At 37.5% G+C, this 20803-nt stretch overlaps 3 protein-coding genes across 5 annotated transcripts in view; 2 read left to right on the forward strand and 1 right to left on the reverse strand.

Annotated features, from left to right (window-relative positions):
• The window catches only part of slc1a9 (solute carrier family 1 member 9), a 39128-nt gene extending 29481 nt beyond the window's left edge, over window positions 1-9647 (forward strand). For all 3 annotated transcript variants that reach the window (XM_079863557.1, XM_079863556.1, XM_079863555.1), the window contains exons 5-11: window positions 1488-1593; window positions 1804-1930; window positions 3354-3587; window positions 4247-4441; window positions 5192-5326; window positions 5486-5918; window positions 7618-9647. In XM_079863557.1, the coding sequence (XP_079719683.1) occupies window positions 1488-1593; window positions 1804-1930; window positions 3354-3587; window positions 4247-4441; window positions 5192-5326; window positions 5486-5918; window positions 7618-7833 (1446 nt within the window). In that variant the 3' untranslated portion in view covers window positions 7834-9647. The remainder of the gene's footprint in view (window positions 1-1487; window positions 1594-1803; window positions 1931-3353; window positions 3588-4246; window positions 4442-5191; window positions 5327-5485; window positions 5919-7617) is intronic.
• Window positions 9648-10880: 1233 nt separating this feature from the next.
• fgf21 (fibroblast growth factor 21) lies at window positions 10881-13942 on the forward strand (the record flags this gene model as incomplete). Its single annotated transcript, XM_079864149.1, has 4 exons — window positions 10881-11034; window positions 11321-11398; window positions 11704-11807; window positions 12668-13942. 4 exons carry the CDS (start codon window positions 10881-10883, stop codon window positions 12965-12967), a joined length of 636 nt encoding a protein of 211 aa, XP_079720275.1. The 3' UTR covers window positions 12968-13942.
• kcna7 (potassium voltage-gated channel, shaker-related subfamily, member 7) lies at window positions 13282-19992 on the reverse strand. The gene is made up of 3 exons (XM_079863985.1): window positions 19754-19992; window positions 17847-18580; window positions 13282-14958 (listed from the first exon to the last, which is right to left on the reverse strand). The coding sequence occupies exons 2-3, from the start codon at window positions 18552-18554 to the stop codon at window positions 14062-14064; spliced, it is 1605 nt and encodes a 534-aa protein (XP_079720111.1). The 5' UTR covers window positions 18555-18580; window positions 19754-19992; the 3' UTR covers window positions 13282-14061.
• Window positions 19993-20803: the final 811 nt, after the last annotated feature.

Genomic DNA, 20803 nt, shown 5'->3' on the forward strand with positions numbered 1-20803 from the left:
AGGGCGATGAAATTTGTGAACCTGTGAACCCATGAACCCCAGCGGAGAACCATTGAACAAGTGTCTATTGGTTTTACCTGATCTCTGATTAATTTGTTGATGTTTTAATTTGACATTAGTATAATAAAAAGGAATAATAGTTTATAGTCTCTTATTGGCCTGTTTAGCTGAGCCATCCATGATGGAACAAACAAAACAAGCCCTGAAAATTGATAAACGAACACATATTATACAGACACTTGATATTTAATCGTATAAAATGATCAGTCAATTGCATTTGATAGATTTTACTTTCAGTAAAATATTTGCAATGGGTTTATAAAAGTTTTTTTAAGCATGTTTGGCCTGAGTTTTTGCAGGTGTCGCTAGTTTGTGGCATTTCAAACACTTCGAAACAGTGAATCATTTTGCGAAGCAATTGGTTGAATTGATTCAAAGCTTTGAAAAGCTTTGTTTCTCCCATCACTAAATCCAACACGAATGTCTCAGAATGATAACTTCAATTATCTTTAATCCATGAAACCAAAACACTGAAGAGATACTTCGGTTAATACAAACGCACAATACACATTAAACAATGACATGAACCAACAAGAGACAACAGAAACTCAGGGCTATATATACAAGGAACTCTAAACTAGACACAGGTGCAAATCATAGGTAACCATGGAAACAAACAGGGACACAATCTGTAACCTAGGAGACAGTTAAGCGGGAAAAAAGAAACAGGAACGCAACACAAGGAAACAATGTAATACAACCTAAAAGTAAGTAAAAACAGAACAAGCCTGACACGTTCACTCTTTTTAAAATTAATTTAAAGATACTGTATGTTCACACTGTGCTTTATATTTAGTATTGCAGAAGCACATATTCTTCCATTTACTCTAATTCAGTGATGCTTTTGAATACTTAATCTGATCACAGTGATGGTCCCTTAACACAGCAGATGATAAACTTTACTGCAATGTGTATGAGATTGATTCCAAATAACCAAGCTCTCATCTGAGGAGTCCCTTCCAGTTAATGTGTTTCAGTGTTTTAAATGCACCATTTCACAGTTAATGGTTTAAGTGGATCCACCTGAATCATGAGCTCTTTCCCTAAGAGTTTGTTTGCTTTGAGCGTGTTGCACATCGCATTTTCATAGCAACACCACACTAAAATAGTTTTCACAACACTGTGGAGGATAGAGACTAATATGATAAAATTAAATGTGATGTGCCATGCAGGGACTTTTGGGAACATCCTTTTCCTGTTTTCCACTGTGAATTATTAGGGTCATATTTCTTAGTTCCAAGAAAAAAAGAAGGGAAAAAAATATATCTGACTATAAACATATCTGCTAGACTAGAAATTATATGGTAATTCATACGTTTTACTTACTTAGCCTATAATATATTTAGACTAAAATATTCTGTCTAAAAGTGTTTTGCTTTTTACAGTGTTTTACAGAATGATCATCTTTATCTTGCTTCTCTTTTCAGGTTCAAACAGTGCTGAAAAAAGTAGCTGTGCCAGTCCAGAACCAAACAGAACCGATCCTTGTCAGTAGAAAGAAACTGGAAATGAAGTGGGGAATGAATGTTTTAGGTTAGAGAATATCCAGTTTTTCTGTATTTGAAACAAAAAAATGCAGCATAAATGTATTTAAGTACCAAACAAATATAAAAAGTGTTGTTTCAATTCTAAATGTAGCTGCATTACTGTAAATCCAAATTATGTCACAAATTATTGATAGAAAACAGATAGATTTGTATTCCATTTCATTGTTTTTAATTGTAAATTTGATTTACTTGTAAGGTTTGATTGGGTTCTTCATCACGTTTGGTATCTACATGGGGAAAATGGGAGAGAGGGGGAAGCTCATGTCTGATTTCTTCAACATCCTTAATGAGATCATTATGAAGATGGTGTCCATGATCATGTGGTCAGTATTCTGCATTTATTTAGAATTGCAGTTATATATCTATTGCAACAAATGTTGTTTTAGCCATTTTTGAGTGTCATCCACTCATAAATATCACTAATTCAACTCTGTATGTTTTGATTCCTAATACATAGAATAAAACAGGCTAGACAAGTGTCAAAGGTTTTGTTTAAATCTGTCAAACATGTTAAAAGGTGATCAGCAGAGTGAGCGAATTAAAGTATAAAAGTATAGCGCGTAAGAAAGAGAGAGGGGAATTTGTCAGGAAGAGAACAGGACAAGAATCTGAGAGAGAGAGAGAGAGAGAGAGAGAGAGAGAGAGAGAGAGAGAGCAGAATCATATTTGTGTTCCCATGAGTAAGTTTTTGGAAGTTTTATTCTGGATGTAATACGTCCTCCGACACACAGACCGCAGACAGATACCCACACACTGTCAGAAATAACTGAAAACAGAGACTGAATTTTTGAATCATGTCTGCAGAAATGAAAAGCTTGATCCATAAATCTATCAGGCCATTTTACAGCACAAAAGGAGTGAGATGGGATGGAACGTGTTCATTTCATATTCTAATACATTTTTAACATTAAAAGAACAAACACAGAATAAGTAAATACCCCAAAGCAAAAGCATATGACAACAAAGACAGACTCCAGTCAGCCCTGAGACCGTCCCATCTGTAACTAACTGTGTCCTGTGTTTTCCGCTCACAGTATGTAAACTGTTCAAATGCTACAATAAACATCATCTGTTGCTTACCATAACAGACGATGAAATATTTATACATAGCAATTAAGATGATGAACTAAATTTAGACCACAGAAGAAGTAACATCTTCCCATTTGCCACTCATGTTGCGAAACTGGATAAATATGATGATCCTTTTGTGTGAGACTCTCTCTTTCTAAAATATAAATGCAGCTATATAAAAATATATAAATACCCATTTATTCTGTGTACGGAAAAAATTAAGTGTGATTGGCTTTTATATAGTCTTTGTACTAAAGGTAAAAGAAGATATTTAAATATACATATATTCATTCTCTATAAACAGCATTATTCTAATAAAAATATTTTTAGAGAAATATTTTCAATGCAACTCAGGTTTATGTGTATAATACTTTTCACAATAAATATTGTTCCAATGGAGCTCTACAGATAATATTGCCTCAACCCCATTGACCAATACACAAATACATTTAATTAAAAAAATGGTCACAGATTTATGTATTTATTGTCTGTCTGTCTGTCTGTCAAATTTTTTTATTAAAATTAGTTTTTATTTCCTATTAATGCTAGAAAAACAAAATTAGAGAACAAAAAATAATTGCTCAGCAACATTAAAAAAACCCCACTTCAAACTCTAAACAGAGCAGCTAAAACCCCATAACTGACCTCCAAGTAACTCGACTGGCCTATCCTCAGGTACTCTCCATTTGGCATTGCCTCCCTCATCTGTGGGAAAATTGCTGCCATCGGTGACTTGGAAGTGGTAGCGCGACAGCTGGGGATGTACATGGTCACAGTCATAGTTGGACTCGTCATTCATGGCGGGATCATCCTGCCACTGATATTCTTCACCGTGACTCGGAAAAACCCCTTCACATTTTACTCTGGCATCTTCCAAGCATGGATCACCGCTCTGGGAACAGCCAGCAGGTACAGCCAGCAGATTCACATCATGTGTTTATGGAAATATGCTGATTGAAGAGTTCTGGCTGCACAGACTGAAGAGTTAAAGGTCACATTTGGTTAAAACATTTTTTGACTTGAGTAGAGCATTACTGCAATCAATCTCTGTTTTACATATAGCACAGCCAAAACACATTCTTATGTTAAAAATATATAGGCCTATATATTTTGTACTGGGTATGTGGTCTAAGATGTTTATTATAAACTCAAGCATAACCCAAAAAAATCTGATGGATGACTTGATATATTTTAGACATTATCATAAATCACATTATCTAATCTGGCCAAAATAAAACACACATTTTCTGAAGTTCTCCAGAATAGAGGTCTAAATGATTAATCAGTCTAAATGGAAGGGAGGGGATATTATGAAAACATATTTTAGAGAGTTGTTTATGAATAAATCTGGGTTTGTGGGATTACATCTATTAAGCCAAACCATTTACTGAATGTTAAACCAACTGTCAATTTGGCACAGAATATCCATGCAATCCTATCCTTTTTAAAATATATATATAATTACTGTTGTTGTGGGTTTTTGGACACATGCTAGTCAGGGCAGTTTTTCAAATGACAAATTAACATTTGTTAAACAATTATGATCAATATAACTTTCTCTTTCTCAGTGCTGGGACATTGCCAGTGACATTTCGATGTCTGGAGGAGAATCTAAAAATTGATAAGCGCGTGACTCGTTTTGTGCTGCCCATTGGAGCCACCATAAACATGGATGGCACTGCACTCTATGAGGCCGTGGCTGCCATTTTCATTGCCCAGATGAATGACATTGCCTTAGATGGAGGACAGATTATTACTGTCAGGTAAGGAAATATGGAACTATGGAACTGAAACCAGACAAACCGTGACTGCAATAAAGAATAATAACCCTTTCATCAGCAAAATCCATTTCTCTTTGAAGAGAAATACTTTTAGTTGGCTCCTAGTTTGTAATTTTCTCATTTTTAAAAAGATTAACAATTAGTTTGTAAGTTGCTTATTCTGCAAATTTGTAGTTATTTTTATTTTATAAATTTTTGTAATTTTATTTTATTTTATTTTGTTCAGGTAAGACCACTCCTTGTAATCCATATACTGACTGCAAATTTGTAGTCATTTTATTTTGTTTTATTTGTTCAGATAAGAATTGCTTCCATATAATCCATTTTTAAAATGCCATTTGTTGTCTCTTTGCTCTGTTCTCACACGCAGCCTGAATGCAGTCTTGATTTATGAGTCACATGTTTGACTTTACTATCCTTTGTATTGTTGTGCCTTAACAGTCTGTTTTTATTACAGTTATTATAATTTATTTTTATTACAATTGCTCTATAATTATGAAACATTTACAAAACCTGCAGATACATCACATGTGTTCCCCTTTAACTGAGCTAACACTTCTTCCAATCCATTTTCAGTTTACTTTTGTTGTTATTTTCCTTCTTTGCTCCATTGAACTCCATTTTTTTTCATTCTTTTCACTCCTTCATAATAGATTATATCTGTCAGTGCCGCCCCATAATGTCTCAGTCGTCATTGTAGTATCATAATCCTCTCTCTTTCTTGCTCTACAGTATGACAGCGACTTTGGCCAGTGTGGGAGCAGCCAGTATTCCCAGTGCAGGTCTGGTCACCATGTTGCTAATATTGACCGCTGTGGGCCTTCCGACTCAAGACATCAGCCTGCTCGTTGCTGTCGACTGGATTCTGTGAGTTCAAACAGCTCTGTTTGGGTTATGTACGGGGCCGTCTCTTACATCCCCCCCTGACGACGGTCCTGACTAATTATCAACTGTCTTCATGAACATAAACAACTGTCCTGAGCTGTTCTGTATCAGCTTTTAGAGCTGTCTCTTGTGTGTCTTTAGTGACAGAATGCGCACCTCCATTAATGTGGTGGGCGACTCTTTCGGGGCAGGCATTGTGGACCACCTATCACGGGCAGAGCTCGCTTTGATCGACGGGGAAATCCCCCTATCAGACGAGGAGTTTGTCCCCCCTCCACCTCTCCTCACTGAAATGGACCTTATTGATCCTCTCAAACCACCTGAACTGCCCCCTCGATCCCCACGCCCCCCTAAGCTTAATCATCACGCCCCGTCTCTGACCCCTTCACAGTCTCAATCGCACTCCATCCCGCACTCGCCCCGTTCCGTCCGCTCTCCATCACCTCACTCCATCCGTTCGCCTTCCCCTCGCTCTGTGTGCTCTCACTCCCCGAGGCCTTTCCGAACACATTCCCCTCGTCTTTTACGCGGGACAGAGCCTGGATACTGTGCCCTGCCCACTTACGACAACCAGGTGAGGCTTTAAGTCATTGTAGATTTCTTTTGATGATCAAAGTTTTTAAGCTATGATGTTCTCAAATAAATGTCCTCACACTTTGGTCTTAAAGGTATCGAAATTTCGTTCATGTTGTTCCAAACCTGCATGACTGACTTTCTTCTGTGGACCATAAAATGAACTCTTTTTCTTTTCCATATACCACAAAAGTGATCCATACAACTTGCGTGCTTTATTGCCAAGTCTTCTGAGCTAATATTTCAGAATTGTTTTGTGCCAGGAACAGAACGAGATCTAAGTCATTATTCACTGTCAAGCGCTCCTTGACATGTTTTGGAGTGCTTATGAGAGAAGCTACACTGTCCAATCTGTGAAGAAATCTTTCTTTTGAGTCAGATCTTGTCAATGATTTGTTTTACCCAGTTCACAAAACCTCTGAATGATTTGTTCACAAATTGGACTGATCCATGAAGTCTGTTTTTGCATGCTTTTTGAACCTTTTGAATGTTTTGCTTCGGGTTGGGGGGAACTGACAGAATGGGAGCAATAAAAGTCGACACCATTATGACTAAAAGTTTGCTGAGCAGCATTTTCTACTAAAGCAAGATACTTTATATCTATTTACTACTTAACTACTTTCTACTGTATGGACAGACAAGTTTTATTGAAAGCCCATTTTTGCAAACGGTGAAGTACCCCTTTAAACGTACCTCTTTCCCCGCCATTGACGGAAATTTCCGTCAATCCATGTTTTCACTGTTATACGGTAGGGGCGCTATTATGCATCTTCGGAAAGAGTATAGAATCTCCGGATCAAAACACAGGCGAAGATGAAGCAGAAACAAGCAATAAACACGTTGATTATGCAAATTTGAAAAACATTTCTTTTGAAAAAGTCTCTATTTTCTCAGCTTTTTGTTCAAAATATTGCTTTTTTATTAAGCTTACCCACATTCAATTGTTGATAAAGAATGCATGAAGCTAGAATATATACTGTATATACACAATATATATAATTATTATATATTTTTTTTTTTTTAAAGAATAGGCTGTACATTCTTTTGATATACTGCATGTTCAGATATTCATACAACTAAATATGAGCCATTAACATGCAAAAATGCTGCCGGTGGCTGGCACAAAATCAGCTAAAAATGTACTAATAACCACTATAATAATACAGATGGTACAATAGAAGCCCTCGTGATGAATCAGTGTTCAATGTAAGGGGCCTGTCCAAAAAAAAAGGCAATACAGAATGGTGCACAGAGTCATACACACAAGACAAAACACCATCAGAGTAAGAAAAAAACAAAAATAAGCATAAACAAAAGTAGTGGTATAAAATATAATGATATTTGAATTGGCACACAGGGACTGTTTTATTATTATTTTTATTATTTTACTGTTTTACACCAGTTCACAGTTGTTCCTGGCAAAAAACATACATTTTACAGTAATTTGACCGCAATGTTAAACTATTAACAGTTGTTCACTGTATATTGTACAGTTAACCAATGAACAGGTTTTTATTGTAGCATTTTTGCAGTCTTTTTCTGTAAAAAATGACAAATATTTTTTTACAGTGCGGTTTGTAAAGACATGAGTGTGAGTAAACTATACATGTCAGTCTGATCAGGTAATTATTCCTATACTATGATGTTTTTGTTGTGGATATGCTGTTCCATGACTCTCATCATCACTTTATATCCCGCAGATTACCACACTTCCCAGAGGTTTCCGAGAGAGAGGCCGAGACCGGGAAAGAGACAGAGAAAGACAGAGACTGCGAGAACGGGAGCGCGATAAAGGGAGCGAGACTGAGGAGGATGAGGAGAAAGAACGAATGATGGACGTGGCGAGTGATGGAGAGGAAAGTGATGACACGGCGTACGATAGACGCCATGCCATCCCACCTTGTGACCTGCCCTGAACAGGAACAGACAAAGCTTTACCACATTTTCACAATACTTCTTCAGTATTTCAGCATCCACCTTGCTGGATGAGAGTTGGTGTATTGATGTTTGGCAAAGACTTTGAGTACCTACGTGTGTTGTGTGTTTGTTCTGCTTTGAGAAACTTGACATAATTGAATAGAAGGTTCATTGGCAAGTATGTTTCTTAGTGTCAGCTTTATAGTCTAGCAACACAACATAGTCTAGTAACTTGTAAGTTATTTACTTTTATTGGTAATTTGCTTTTACAGGATTTCAATAATAAATTGGAATCCACCGGACGAGTGCTTTGAGCATTTATTGCACGTGCTGTGCCAGTCTTGATTTTATTTAGTCTTTGACTTCCCTGTCATATAATGTATCCAGGTTACTGGGAGACTGGTTATTACACTGGATGTCAGTGCCCTGCACTATAAAACCCAGACTTACTCAATGATGAGCCTTGACTCATTTGAGCTGCCTTAGTTTACTTGTGTAGCCTAGATGTCCTCTGTTCGCTGCCAGTGCAACATAAACAAAGAAATGACAACAGGCAGTTCAAATGAGTCGAGGCAGTAAACAGTCCAAAGTTGTTCCAAAACTCCCGTTTTATGATTTGTTGGGTTTTTCTTTTACTGGTGACAAGGACGTCACAAGCAGCCGTGAGTAACACAAGAAAGTTTCTGCCCGTACCCCTCATGTTCTTTCCTGTTCCTCAAAAAAGTGAATCATATACTGAAAGCATCATTTGCATTCATGGATTTACTGAAACACTGTTTAGATTAGTCGGTGTGTGACGTCAGGCTTATACACTTCAAAGTTACTAGGCCAAGTGCAGTTACACAAACCTGACGTAGTACGTTATTGTCATTGTGCAAGTGTAACCATTAAGTTACAACTGAATGAATAATTGTAACCACATTTATAATACATTATAATATACCTTATTGTGTATATAATAATTGTGTATTACATTATATTACACCTTTATAAAGTATAATACATTAAAACATGACAAACAACCAATTTCAGATTCAACAAAGAATCTGTGATTATTATAATGCATTTTCACTTTGACACTTTCAATTATTTATGAAACGATATGATGGATTATGAAGTACATTATGAACACCTTTATAATGCATTACACATAAACGCTTTAAGTGAAGTATTACCAAAAAATCTTACAGACTCCAAACTTTGAACGGTTGAGTAAATAAGCTAAAATAGAAAATATTGATATCTTAATTGTTTGTCCCATGAAATAAAATGGAGAGTCAGGAAAGAGAAGAGCCTAGTAGCCTACAGATCTACATCTCAAATGATGCCCAGATTTGATACAATAATACCACATTTCAGTATGAACTCACAAATTTCTCATCAAATACTTCCCGAATCATAAGCAATGGACAATATAGTTCTGCAATCTTACTGTACGTCAATAACTGTCTCGTTTGTCTGTATTTATTTATCTGAAAGAGTTGATACTTAAAGCATAACTACGAAATCCATTGAGCCTCTTAATCTATGTAAGAATCTCGGAAAGAGCTATATGTTTTTTCCTTTACAATTTAAGTATAACTTTGTTAACATTGTTGTCATTTGCTATGATGGATTATCATTGCAAATTTTAGCTGTAGTTTATGATGTCTTTTGTCTGACTGTATTTATTATGATAGACTTTACTTAATTTCCCCACTAAATGTATCTCTGAAACGCCTCACGGTGTCCCCTATCCCTCTGAATTCATACTACCACATCAGCTGCTGTCTGTGGTGTGTGTAATAAAATCGTAACAATTTATTTTAAACTTATTCGAGTGGTTTGTGCTTTAATGCCTCTTGTGTAAGAGTCGATGTCAACGTGAAGCGCATTTAAATCCCGTCTCGCTCTCGCATTAAGACCGGTGGACGAGCGAAATCCCTTCATGCACACAGAGTCAAAATTTTCTCGCACAATGATGAGACAAAGACCTTTAATCCGCTCAAAGAAGAGTGAAGGAGAGAGCAAAGGATGGGAGAGAGCAGCAGATGGCCAGAAAGACGTCAATCCTCCTCATTCTTCCCAGGACAACAGTGAGGCAGGGGACAGATGATTACAAGGGACACTGACGTTATTGTGGGGCCCCTGGACGTCAAAGACACGAAACGGGAAAGCTTAAGGGAGTTATATTAGGATGAAAGGGCAAAATGGCAATTGGGGGAAAGGATGTGAGCCTTTAAGGACATCGGTCATCACTTACTGGAGCCCAGCTGTCCAATTGCACCTCAGTCTTTAATCATTTACAGGGACCTAACAATTATTGACTGACTAGCACGTTTGTTTTTATCTTTTCTTAAGATAAGACATGGACACTTTAACTTTTTCATTAAAAAGATTAACAGATCATAAACTGATGCCACACTGCCCTCTCTAGCTGACGGGACGGTAGTGTAGTGTCCTCGCATCCTGTCATCTCCTAGGTGAGAATGTACAGATGAGCACGAAGTGCTTTTTATGGCCTCTTATCTGTTCTGTTTAAACTGCCACCTCCACTCCCATTTCCTCTCAATACTGGGAAATACCTGACACATTTTATGTATTGAATAAACATTGATTAATCTCTCATATGCAAACTTATATATATTCTCCTCTTCCTGAATGTGATCCTGAAGTCGGGGCTCCCCTGTTCGCTGAGATCAAAGACATGACTGGCATATAGCCTTGTGAGATTTACCATCATCCTCGTTCATTTCCTGAAAACAAGTTTGTTATCATTTTTCCTTTTCGTACTTGAGTGACTCATGGATTCTCTGTCGCTCTCTCATAAATACCATATAAATACAAGTTTACAGGGACATGTCTTTTGTGGAGACCATCATATCTGGAGGTCTTGGAGATATCGCTGCTCAGTTCTTTGCACAAACTGGAGCTTAACTTAAGATTTAACTTAAGAACTTAGCTTAAGATTTATTATTACAGTTATTTAGTTTTTTTGAGGATATTTTTTACCTTTGCATATCACCAAACTTCTATTTCTGTTCAATCAAGTCATCAATTTCTATTGATGCCCACCTGGTCGGCTTGGTCAATCATGCTTTTTGCTTGTTTTTTCATCTTTTTTACCCTGTTTCCAATGCTTCATTGGTGTATGTATATTCCTGAACAGAATGTGCTTCTGCCATTCGGCACACAAGTCAGGGAACGCCTGCTCTACACAGGTAATCCTAACCTTTAACCTATACTGCAATGGGCTTTTTGTTGTATTTACACTTCTTAACAGTGGGTTTATGTTTCTTTTTTAGCTGCAATGTTTAGATGTTACTATCTGCTTAATGCGGGTTACGTTTTTTAGTTGGTGTGTGGTGATGTTACTATAAAACTTAATGCGTTTAATTTCAGGGTAATCCTTTGCACTGCAAGTGCTTTGTTCCTAAAGTGTCAATTGGCTTGAGGTAATGGCATTAAGTGTGTTCATATGTCTCTGTGTGTTTTTGTTCATTTTAGATAACATATTTCATGAGCTGTTCCTTGAAATGAATCCTGATGGCTCCGTCAGAGGGTCTCCGGAACCGAGACAAAACTGTAAGCAACTCCTGCAAACATGAGTTAAAGAGCACCGTTTACTTGAAGAGTATATTCATTAAGTAACAGTCAAGATACTTCTCCGAATGTCCTTCAAATAAAAATGCCTCATCAGAAGAGATAATGAATTCGTAATAGCTATGATAGCAGGGATTATGCAAATAATAACACGTTTGTTGTCATTTTGGTTTTATTGTTATGAAAATATTTCATGGTGGCAGTGGATATTAATATTTGAGGTCCAAAGGTGATACATGTGAATTATGGTAGTGACAGAGGTGTGGTGTTTGTGTGCTGCGCTGCAGGTGTGCTGCAACTGCGTTCAGTGAAAGCGGGTGAGACGGTCATCCAAAGTGTGGCTACATCTCTCTTTCTTTGTGTGGATGATGAGGACAACTTGAAAGGACAGGTCTGAAAATGGCAACCATTCTACCATTCTAGTTTAGCTTTCTAGAAAGCAGTGTAAACAAAACCAAAAAAAATGAAATGTAAAAGGCCTTTATTACATGCATTATTTACACGCAGTGAATCATATGAGTAATGAGTTTTGAAATTGATCAGTAAATACATTTATAATTTTACAAAAGATTTTTATTTCAGATAAATGCTGTTCTTATGACCTTTTTTAATTCATCAAATAATCCTGATTTTTTTTAAAAAAATTATGGTTTCCACAAAGATATTAAGCAGTTTTTCTTGAGCATCAAATCAGCATATTAGACTGATTTCTGAAGGATCATGTGACACTCAAGACTTGACTTCACAGGAATAATATATTGAAATATATTGAAATAGGAAACAGTTATTTTAAACTCTTATAATATTCCACAATATTGCTGTCTTACTGTGAGCATAAGATATTTTTTTCAAAAACATTAAAAACATTTACCGGCCCCTAAACATTTAAACCCTATCATAGTGTATTTTTTAATGATTTGTTGGCAAAAAACATTTAAAAGTCATTGATATAAAATTTATTTATAAATGACGATTTTATAATTAATAATTAGCTTACTATTTACCACTACTCAGATTGTTTTTTATATATATTTTATATAATAAAATGTATATTTATCTTATGTTTCATATTTGTTTTTACTGTATTTCATTCATAATAAAACATGTAGAATTGCTCTGAAGTGGTTTGCAACACTTTCCATAGTGAACAGTGAATGAGCTGTTGCAGTATATTAATTAATTTTATTCACTTTGATCATTTTCACTGGAGACTTGAACACATTTGGTACTGAGTTTTGTTTTCTCTTTCAGCTGCATTACTCTAAAGACGACTGCACCTTTCAGGAATTGCTACTGGAAGATGGATATTCTTCTTTCCTTTCTCCACACACTAAGCGTCCTCTGGCGCTCCTCTCAAAGCATCCTGGACAGAAACATAAACCACTTTCTCGGTTCCTCCCCATTATGAAAAAGGTGGCAGAGGACAGCCAGATACAGGAGGTGAAACAGTATATTCAGGATTTAAACCTGGACTCTGATGACCCACTTGGAATGGGACATCGGTCACACATACAGACTCTCTTCAGTCCAAGTCTGCATACTAAGAAATGAGGACGGGTGAACGTCAGTTATGGAGGCACACTTTACATTATCACTGGACTGTCTGCAAGGTTAAAAATGTTTTGTTACTGTATTTTGTTGCCTGAAACTGTATTTATTTGAATATATTTATTTATTTACTATGCTCTAAAATTATTTAAATTAAAATATCATTATTAACTTAAACATTGTTATATTAAACATGAAATAATTATTACTGTAAATTAAACATTACATTTTAAATAACGTGATGGATATCTGCTGGAGCAGATTCCACTTTCAGTTTGTTTGTTCTTTTTGTAGTTCACTGAGTCACTTCAGTATGATTCTTGTGTGATTAAAAATTTTAATAAATAGTTCACCAACATGGCTCAGAGTTACATAATTCATAGAGCATGCGCGCGCGCACACATTGGATAGTACATATTTTCCTAAAAAGCTGCTTTTAAATACACACACAAGCACAGTCACACACATCTCTCATCCACATCATGTCAACAGTGTCATTCAGAACAGCAGTAACATTAAACTGTTCCAGATGAATGATGCTTAAGACTTTAGCCATCCGTCGGGCACACAAATCCCTGGCACATTCATGGCTGCAACTCGGGTGACAAAATACATGACATTTAAATGACACCGCATGGCGCTTCTTCCTATGAATATGTCCGATATATATATATGTCGAGAATTCCAGTAAAGCAAAAGTGCAAACGCTTGTATTGCACAACACAGCTCAGCGACTTTTCCAAATGCATCCAAGCATTAAGGCGCAACTCTCTGAATAGATAAAAATGTTGAACAAATAAATACATTCAGTGTAAAGGTTGTGATGTCAAAATAAAAGTTTTGTAACCGGAACGTTTTATGGAGGTTAAAATGTCAATGTTTTTTGTGACTTCTTCATACTTTTCCTCTTCTTATGGCTACTGCATTTTGTACCTTCTCAGCCTCTGTGCCAGTCGTTTTCTGTTTCTTGCATTTATTCCTGCATTCCTCCTTCTCATCGTACCCAGATATTCAGAGAGTCACAACGATGCAGTGTCCTTTAAACATGGCACAGGACCACCTCCATCTCTCATTCCCCCTTTATGATCTCCAGTCTCTCAGACTTGGGTGACCAGCGGGTAAACGCTCCCTATGCTTTGCTCTCCGGCCTGTCCCGCACACAGCCCAGCCAGGAGAGTCCCATTGAGAGGGGCACAGATCCCCCTGTAGGTCGTGCCTCCTTCGAGAGGAACGCAGTCTCCCTGTTCCCCAGGCTCTTCCTCTCCGTCTTCTCCTTCTTCATCACCCTCTTCCTCCTCCCAAAGGGAGGTGTTGACGTGCGTGTACTCCTGGTTGTCCACACACTCCGTCTCGCGGTGGTAGAAGTAGCTGAAGTTGGAAACGATGACAGGAACGGGAAGCGAGATGGTGAGCACGCCCGCGATGGCGCACATGGAGCCCACCAGCTTTCCGCCCACCGTCTCCGGGTACATATCACCATACCCCACTGTCGTCATGGAGACCACAGCCCACCAGAAGGCTTCTGGGATGCTGGTGAAAGCCGTGCCCGGGTTTTCCGCCTCAGCAAAGAACACGGCTGAGGAGAACAGGATGACTCCGATGAAGAGGAAGAAGATGAGCAGCGCCAGCTCTCTCAAGCTGGCCTTCAGCGTCTGGCCCAGGATCTGAAGGCCTTTGGAGTGGCGAGACAACTTGAAGATTCGGAAAACTCGAACCAGACGGATGACCCTTATGATCGCCAGGGACATGGACGGCGCCGTATCTTTAGACTTGGCCAGCTCGGTGCCGAGCGTGACGAAGTAAGGAATGATGGCAAAGAAGTCTATGACGTTCATCACATCCTTGAAGAAGACCATCTTACTGGGAGAGCAAGCGAAACGCATCAAAAGCTCAAACGAGAACCAGCAGATGCACATGGTCTCCACCAGGAAGAATGGATCGTGGAAGATGGAAGGCATCATGATGTTCGTGGTACTGTTTCCAGCGAGGTGAAGCTGGTTTGCATATTGGTGAAAAAAGACAGGAAAGAAAAAAAGAGAAATTAGATGCAGAAAATGGAAACTGATGGCTAGAGTATAAAACACATGTTGCATATTCAAAGTATAGTAATATTCAATATTTTGGTGCTTTTGACATTTTCTTCTGTAACAACTTAGTACTTTAATTTACTCTGCATCTGTGTGTGTAAATCATATTTTGAGGACAAAGTTGTACCCAGAAGTGAGTTCAATTGGACAAAACCTTTTGGGACAACCTAATTCATAATAGTTCAGGTAGTGTAGTTGTATAAAAATTGTCTATAGAATGTAGCCAAGTAAAGTCTGATTTTCAGTTTGTAGTTTGTAATGTTATCATTTCCATCGTAGCTGGTTGGTTTATTCATGGCTTATAACTTTTTAAAGGGATACTCCACTTTAAAATGAAAATTCTGTCATCATTTACTCACCCTCATGTTGTTTCAATCCTTTATGAATTTCTTTCTTCTGCTGAACAGAAAGGAAGATATTTAGAAGAATATCAGTAATCAGACCATTTCTGGTCTCATTGACTTCCATAGTATATTTTTTTCCTACTATGGAAGTCAATGAGACCAGAAACTGTCTGGTTACTGATATTCTTCTAAATATCTTCCTTTCTGTTCAGGAGAAGAAAGAAATTAATAAAGGATTGAAACAACATGAGGGTGAGTAAATGCTGACAGAATTTTCATTTTAAAGTGGAGTATCCCTTCTACAATTTTTTTGTTTTTAAATTCCTATGGGGAAAAAATTAATGGCAACAATACTACGTAACTAAGACTGGTAAAAAAACAAAAACAAAAGTAAGAATGGACCATTGAACTCTATATTCTGCAGCGAGAAACGTTAACTACTGTGCGCCAGTCAGTTCAGGTATTTCTGTTTAATGGAAATGTACCGGTTCTCAGTTCCCAACCCTAATAAGAATATTTCTGACAGACATGATTTGACTAACAAGTGTCTGACAGAAACAATTTGGTTGTTCATTTAACAACCACTTGAGTGAAGTTGAAGGTCCCATTCTGCTTGTAAGGCCACAGTATGTGACCTTTCACTCAAAGGTTAGGTCGGTCATTATAGCTCTTTATCACCACGACTCCATAAAGAAATTACTTAGTCTCACATGTACACAAGGGCATCAGTATGTGAGTATTATGTTTCCATAAAGATGTATAACCCTACTTTAATGACCAGTGGTGGTGTGTTTGCTTGAAAAACAGATTTTAAAAGAGTAAGACAGGAGATTAGATGGTATGACATGCGAGATGTGAATGTATATGCACGTGTGCTTGTGTGTGAACTTGTGCCTGGCTAGCTGGATCTTAAGTGTTCCCTATCGTAGTGCTTATTTTGATTTTTGCTAAAGTCATCATAAGATGTTGTGGGAGTGTGTCTGTTTATTAATACAAGCTCTTGTATCTGTGTTAATGTGCACTGAAGGGTTGTCCTTACTCTAAAAATAACACCTTAGATCTCTAAGGTGAAACTTGAGAATGTAACTCCACAATCTCTCTCTCACCCGCTTTAGTTTGCTTGTCGTTGACTGTCTGATCCATGTAAAATTACTGAGCTGCTTTGGCAGCGTGTTGAGGTTGCTGGGTTGTGGGTCGCTGCTGGGAAACTAATTTGATACTCTTTACTAACTTTCCCTCCTCGCACCCTACCCCACCCTGTATTGCGTCTCACTATTTTCCCCTCACTCGATCAGGCACAGACGCTCTTTCATACTGTCACCTGTCATCTTGTCATTTCTCATCTCCTTCCCTTTTTTCTATCTGTGTATGCCGGTTGAATCTCTCCATGGAAGCGTCACTTGACTGTTTTCCAACCCCCCAGAGTCCCTGCTCCCAATCAGTGTATCAGATTTAACGACACTTCTAAAATAATCTCAGCAATAACCCTACACTCTCTCCTGCTCCCGAACTCTTCATCTGTGCTTTCTTTCCTTTTAATGTGACTTTTCACTCTCTAAACTGACCTTTTTTAGTGATTTTAAATGTGGTTTTGTAAATGAATGTGCACACAGTGAAAATGCCTCAAAAAAGTTCAGCATTCAGTATAACATTGTTTTTACAATTGATAGAAATTCAGTATTCAATGTGCATAAACATTTTACACATGGTACTTGGACGATTTTGTGAAATGCTCTAAAACAGATATAATACAAACAACACTAGCCTAAGTGTTATTTCCCATAATTCAAAGTGGCAACAAACCAACATGTCAACCTTTAAAAATGTAAACAACTGGGGTTTGCTCGCTGGGTCACAAATGCTACAAGAACGGGAATTTTCTCATTGTTTTTTGTTTGTTTTGTTCTTAGTAATTTCAAGGATTGGTTGTGGTCATTAGCAAAATTTTGGCAGAATTTAGAAGGCAAAAAATTTCTGTGTTGTCAACAGAAGTCACTTTTTCACAACAAGCTGCTTTCAGTTGGTCGACGTGACAAATGAATGTGACCAACCAATCAGGTAAATCTTGCAATTGTGTGGATTCTTTGTGAAAATACTGAACAACAAAAAAATGGGACTGCACAAATAGGTTTCAAGTTAATAGCTCAATAGTATAGTATAGTATTAATGTATATTGTGTAGTATTAATAGCTATTAAAATGTAAAAAATATACAAAACAAAGAAAGGTAGCGGCTATTTCCATAAATTGTAATTCATTCAATTCATGTTGACTTTACACAATATATTAATAATAATAAATTAAGTTTAATTGAATGCATCCTCATTCATCTTCATCTGCTTCATGCTAACTGCCATTCTACCATTCTTTCTCATACTATGACCATTACAACTGAAAACAATTTGTAAATCCTGTTAGCTACATTCTGGTCAAAACTTTTAACTCCTCTCACCTCTTTCGTCTCCGTTTCCTTTTTGAATATGGGCAGCGTTTCCAAACAGAAGATCAGAATGGAGACCACAATCACCATCACACTGATGATGGCGATGATGCGGGCGCCTCCAGAGGATTCTGGGTGTTCAAAGAGTATCCACAGCTTGCGCTGGATCTCATTGTCTGGCAGGGGCCGAGGTTCCTCCTTGGGAAAGCCCTCATCCTCCTTGAAGCGAGCCATGATATCCTCTCCCAGCTCATAAAACCGCAGTTCATCCATGAAGACGTCCAGAGGCACATTGGCAGGCCGCCGTAACCGACCTCCAGACTGATAGAAGTAGAGGATGGCATCAAAGCAGAATCGGTTGCGGTCCAGGAAGATCTCATTGCGGAGCGGGTCAAAGTAGCGCAGGCGACGCCGAGGGTCTCCAAGCAGAGAGTCAGGGAACTGGGCCAGGGTTCGAATCTGTGTCTCGTAGCGCATGCCCGACACATTGATGGCCAGTCGTTCAGACAGCGCCCAACCTCCTCTCCCCATTGAACCAGATCTTCGATTTTCTCTCTTCTTCTCACCCTTCTCTTTGTCACCCTTTTCTGCCTTGTTGCGCTGGTCCTTGATTTTCTTGTCACTCTCATTGACCTCTTCCTCTACTTGTTTTTTGCCCTCGATTCCACTATCAGATCCTCCTCCTCCTCCTCCTTCTCCTTCTCCTCCTCCTTTGTCCATATTTTCTTCTTTCTTTTTCACTCAGTCTGTTATATGGGGTAGAAACAGAATAATTTCAGCTAAACATGAACCCAGCAGTCAAAGGATTGTAGAAATTTATAACTGGTGTTAGACCGATGTATCAGCTATAGGCTGACTAACAGAAGTGGCCATTCCTCCTGGTGTCAGTTCCAATATCACCTGAGAGCCTTGTCAATACAGAGATCTCATTTTCTGTTAAAACATTACAGATATTTTTAAAGAATTTTAATTAAATATTGAGTACAGAAATACATTTAAAAATGTAAAAAAAAAGCACTTATTTGCTATTTTTTTAGCATTATATCATTCCATAATTAGTGTGTACATCTTCACAGTAATTTTTTTACAGTGGTTCATGCTGCCTTAAAATGTCAAGTTTTAAGTAAAAATTTAACTTCACATTTCAAGTTGACTAAACTTAACATTTTAAGACAGCATGAACACTTTTTAAAGTTGAAACAACATTTTTTTTACAGTGTTTCTTGCTATCATTACAATTGTAACTATATTATATTTAATAAATTAAAATCATATTAAATATTTTCATATTTTAATGATAACAAACTATGCACATCTGGAATGGTATGGTATATGGAATGATGTAATGCAAAAAAATATGTAATACATTTAATTTAAATGTCATTTTAATCATTTCAATTGAATAGTTTATTCAAAATTAATTACATTTATTACTGTATATATGTGTGTGTATATATATATATATATATATATATATATATATATATATATATATATATATATATATATAAATTTCATAAATGTAATGACAGCAAAAAGATTTACACAGTAATTATTATGGAATTATATATTGCAATGCTGAGTATGTGTAATATATTTCCAGTTCCAGGTATGTAACTGAAGACGCCATCCTATTAAATGATTCTCCCATGAAATTATATACAAATATTTCACGCACTCCATCCTAACTCTGTGTTGACTGCACTACCACTTTGACCCACACCTCGAGAATAACACTACGGTAAATGAACAGAGCCAGTTTATATGAAGACACCAACACAACCCGGGAACAAGTATGGAAACAAGCCTTAAATGAAGGTAAGGGGTGGAAAAAAAGTGTCAGAATCCCCTGAAAGTAAATCTGAAAGAGGTTTGTGTCTCTGAAAAGTTTTAAGAAAACACTCTGTCTTTCCACTTACCCTCTGTCACTGGTGACCGTAGATCCAGAACAGTTACCCCACACTATCCGTGTTTCTTCCCAACCTGCACCACACCATGAGCTGTGTATCTACTGTCCCCCCTTCTGCCAGGCGGTCTACCCTATGAGTCCAGCAGGAGGTGTTTTCTCCTGTACCCTAAACCATAAACCCTGTCCTTCCCTCCGTCAGTGCAGTAAAGGATAGCTACTTCAACCAGTTTGTAGGTCACTGTCTTCACTCCCTTTCACGCTCACTGCAGCTCTGGGGAATGCTGTCATGCTGAAATTCAATCCAGAGCCCCTCGTCCCCTCATCAGCTCACTGTCCCAAACATCTTCACACCAGCTTAAAATGCCTGTCTCACTCATTTTCTCTCTTTTATATTTTTTGTTTACAATACCAAGATTTGCAATATGTTTATTTATCCCATGCACCCCAACACTTCTGCCAGGAAACAATACAAATAAATATTCAGAATATAAAACAATTCTGAACATAACCATCTATAATAATTACTCAGATAAATAATATGAACATTTAAATTACAACAATTATGAATTAAATAACATGAATTAAATTTCTTGGAAAGTGAATCATAAATCTTTCACCATTTCTTCAATGTTTTCAAAGAAACTTTTTTTGTAATTCTTTTGTAGTTCATTAAAATAAGTGTAGAGATGGAACTCTGGATTGTTCGGATAGTCCTTGAAGACTGGTGACTCCGGTAAGAGAGTAAGGGCTCGGAGAGTTACATTCAAAACTTTAATATGCTGGGCACATAAATAACATGCATGTGTGGGTGGGTGTGTGTGTGTGTGGTTTTTCTGCACGAACGCACACAGCTCTGAAGTTTACATGCTCATCGTGACCCAGCGCGTGCGGTGTATAAAGTGTATGATCTTAAAGGGGAAGTTGTATGGTTATCAGTAAAGTGAAAGACATGTGCCCTCTAGTGTTGAAACATGAAAGTGCAGTTAAAGGGATAGACTTTTCTACATTGCCGCCCCCAAATTTAGAATCTAAATTTGTAATTAGTTAGGAAAGTCTCAAC

Source organism: Squalius cephalus, assembly GCF_949319135.1.
Source record: "Squalius cephalus genome assembly, chromosome: 1".
NCBI classification, from domain to species: domain Eukaryota; kingdom Metazoa; phylum Chordata; class Actinopteri; order Cypriniformes; family Leuciscidae; genus Squalius; species Squalius cephalus.

Bases quoted from the DNA above. Each gene is read 5' to 3' on its own strand.
- kcna7 (XM_079863985.1), bottom strand. From the start codon at position 18,554: ATGGACAAAGGAGGAGGAGAAGGAGAAGGAGGAGGAGGAGGAGGATCT. The intron at 14,959-17,846 runs GTGAGAGGAGTT...TATGCAAACCAG, and splicing joins AGGAAACGGAGACGAAAGAG to CTTCACCTCGCTGGAAACAG.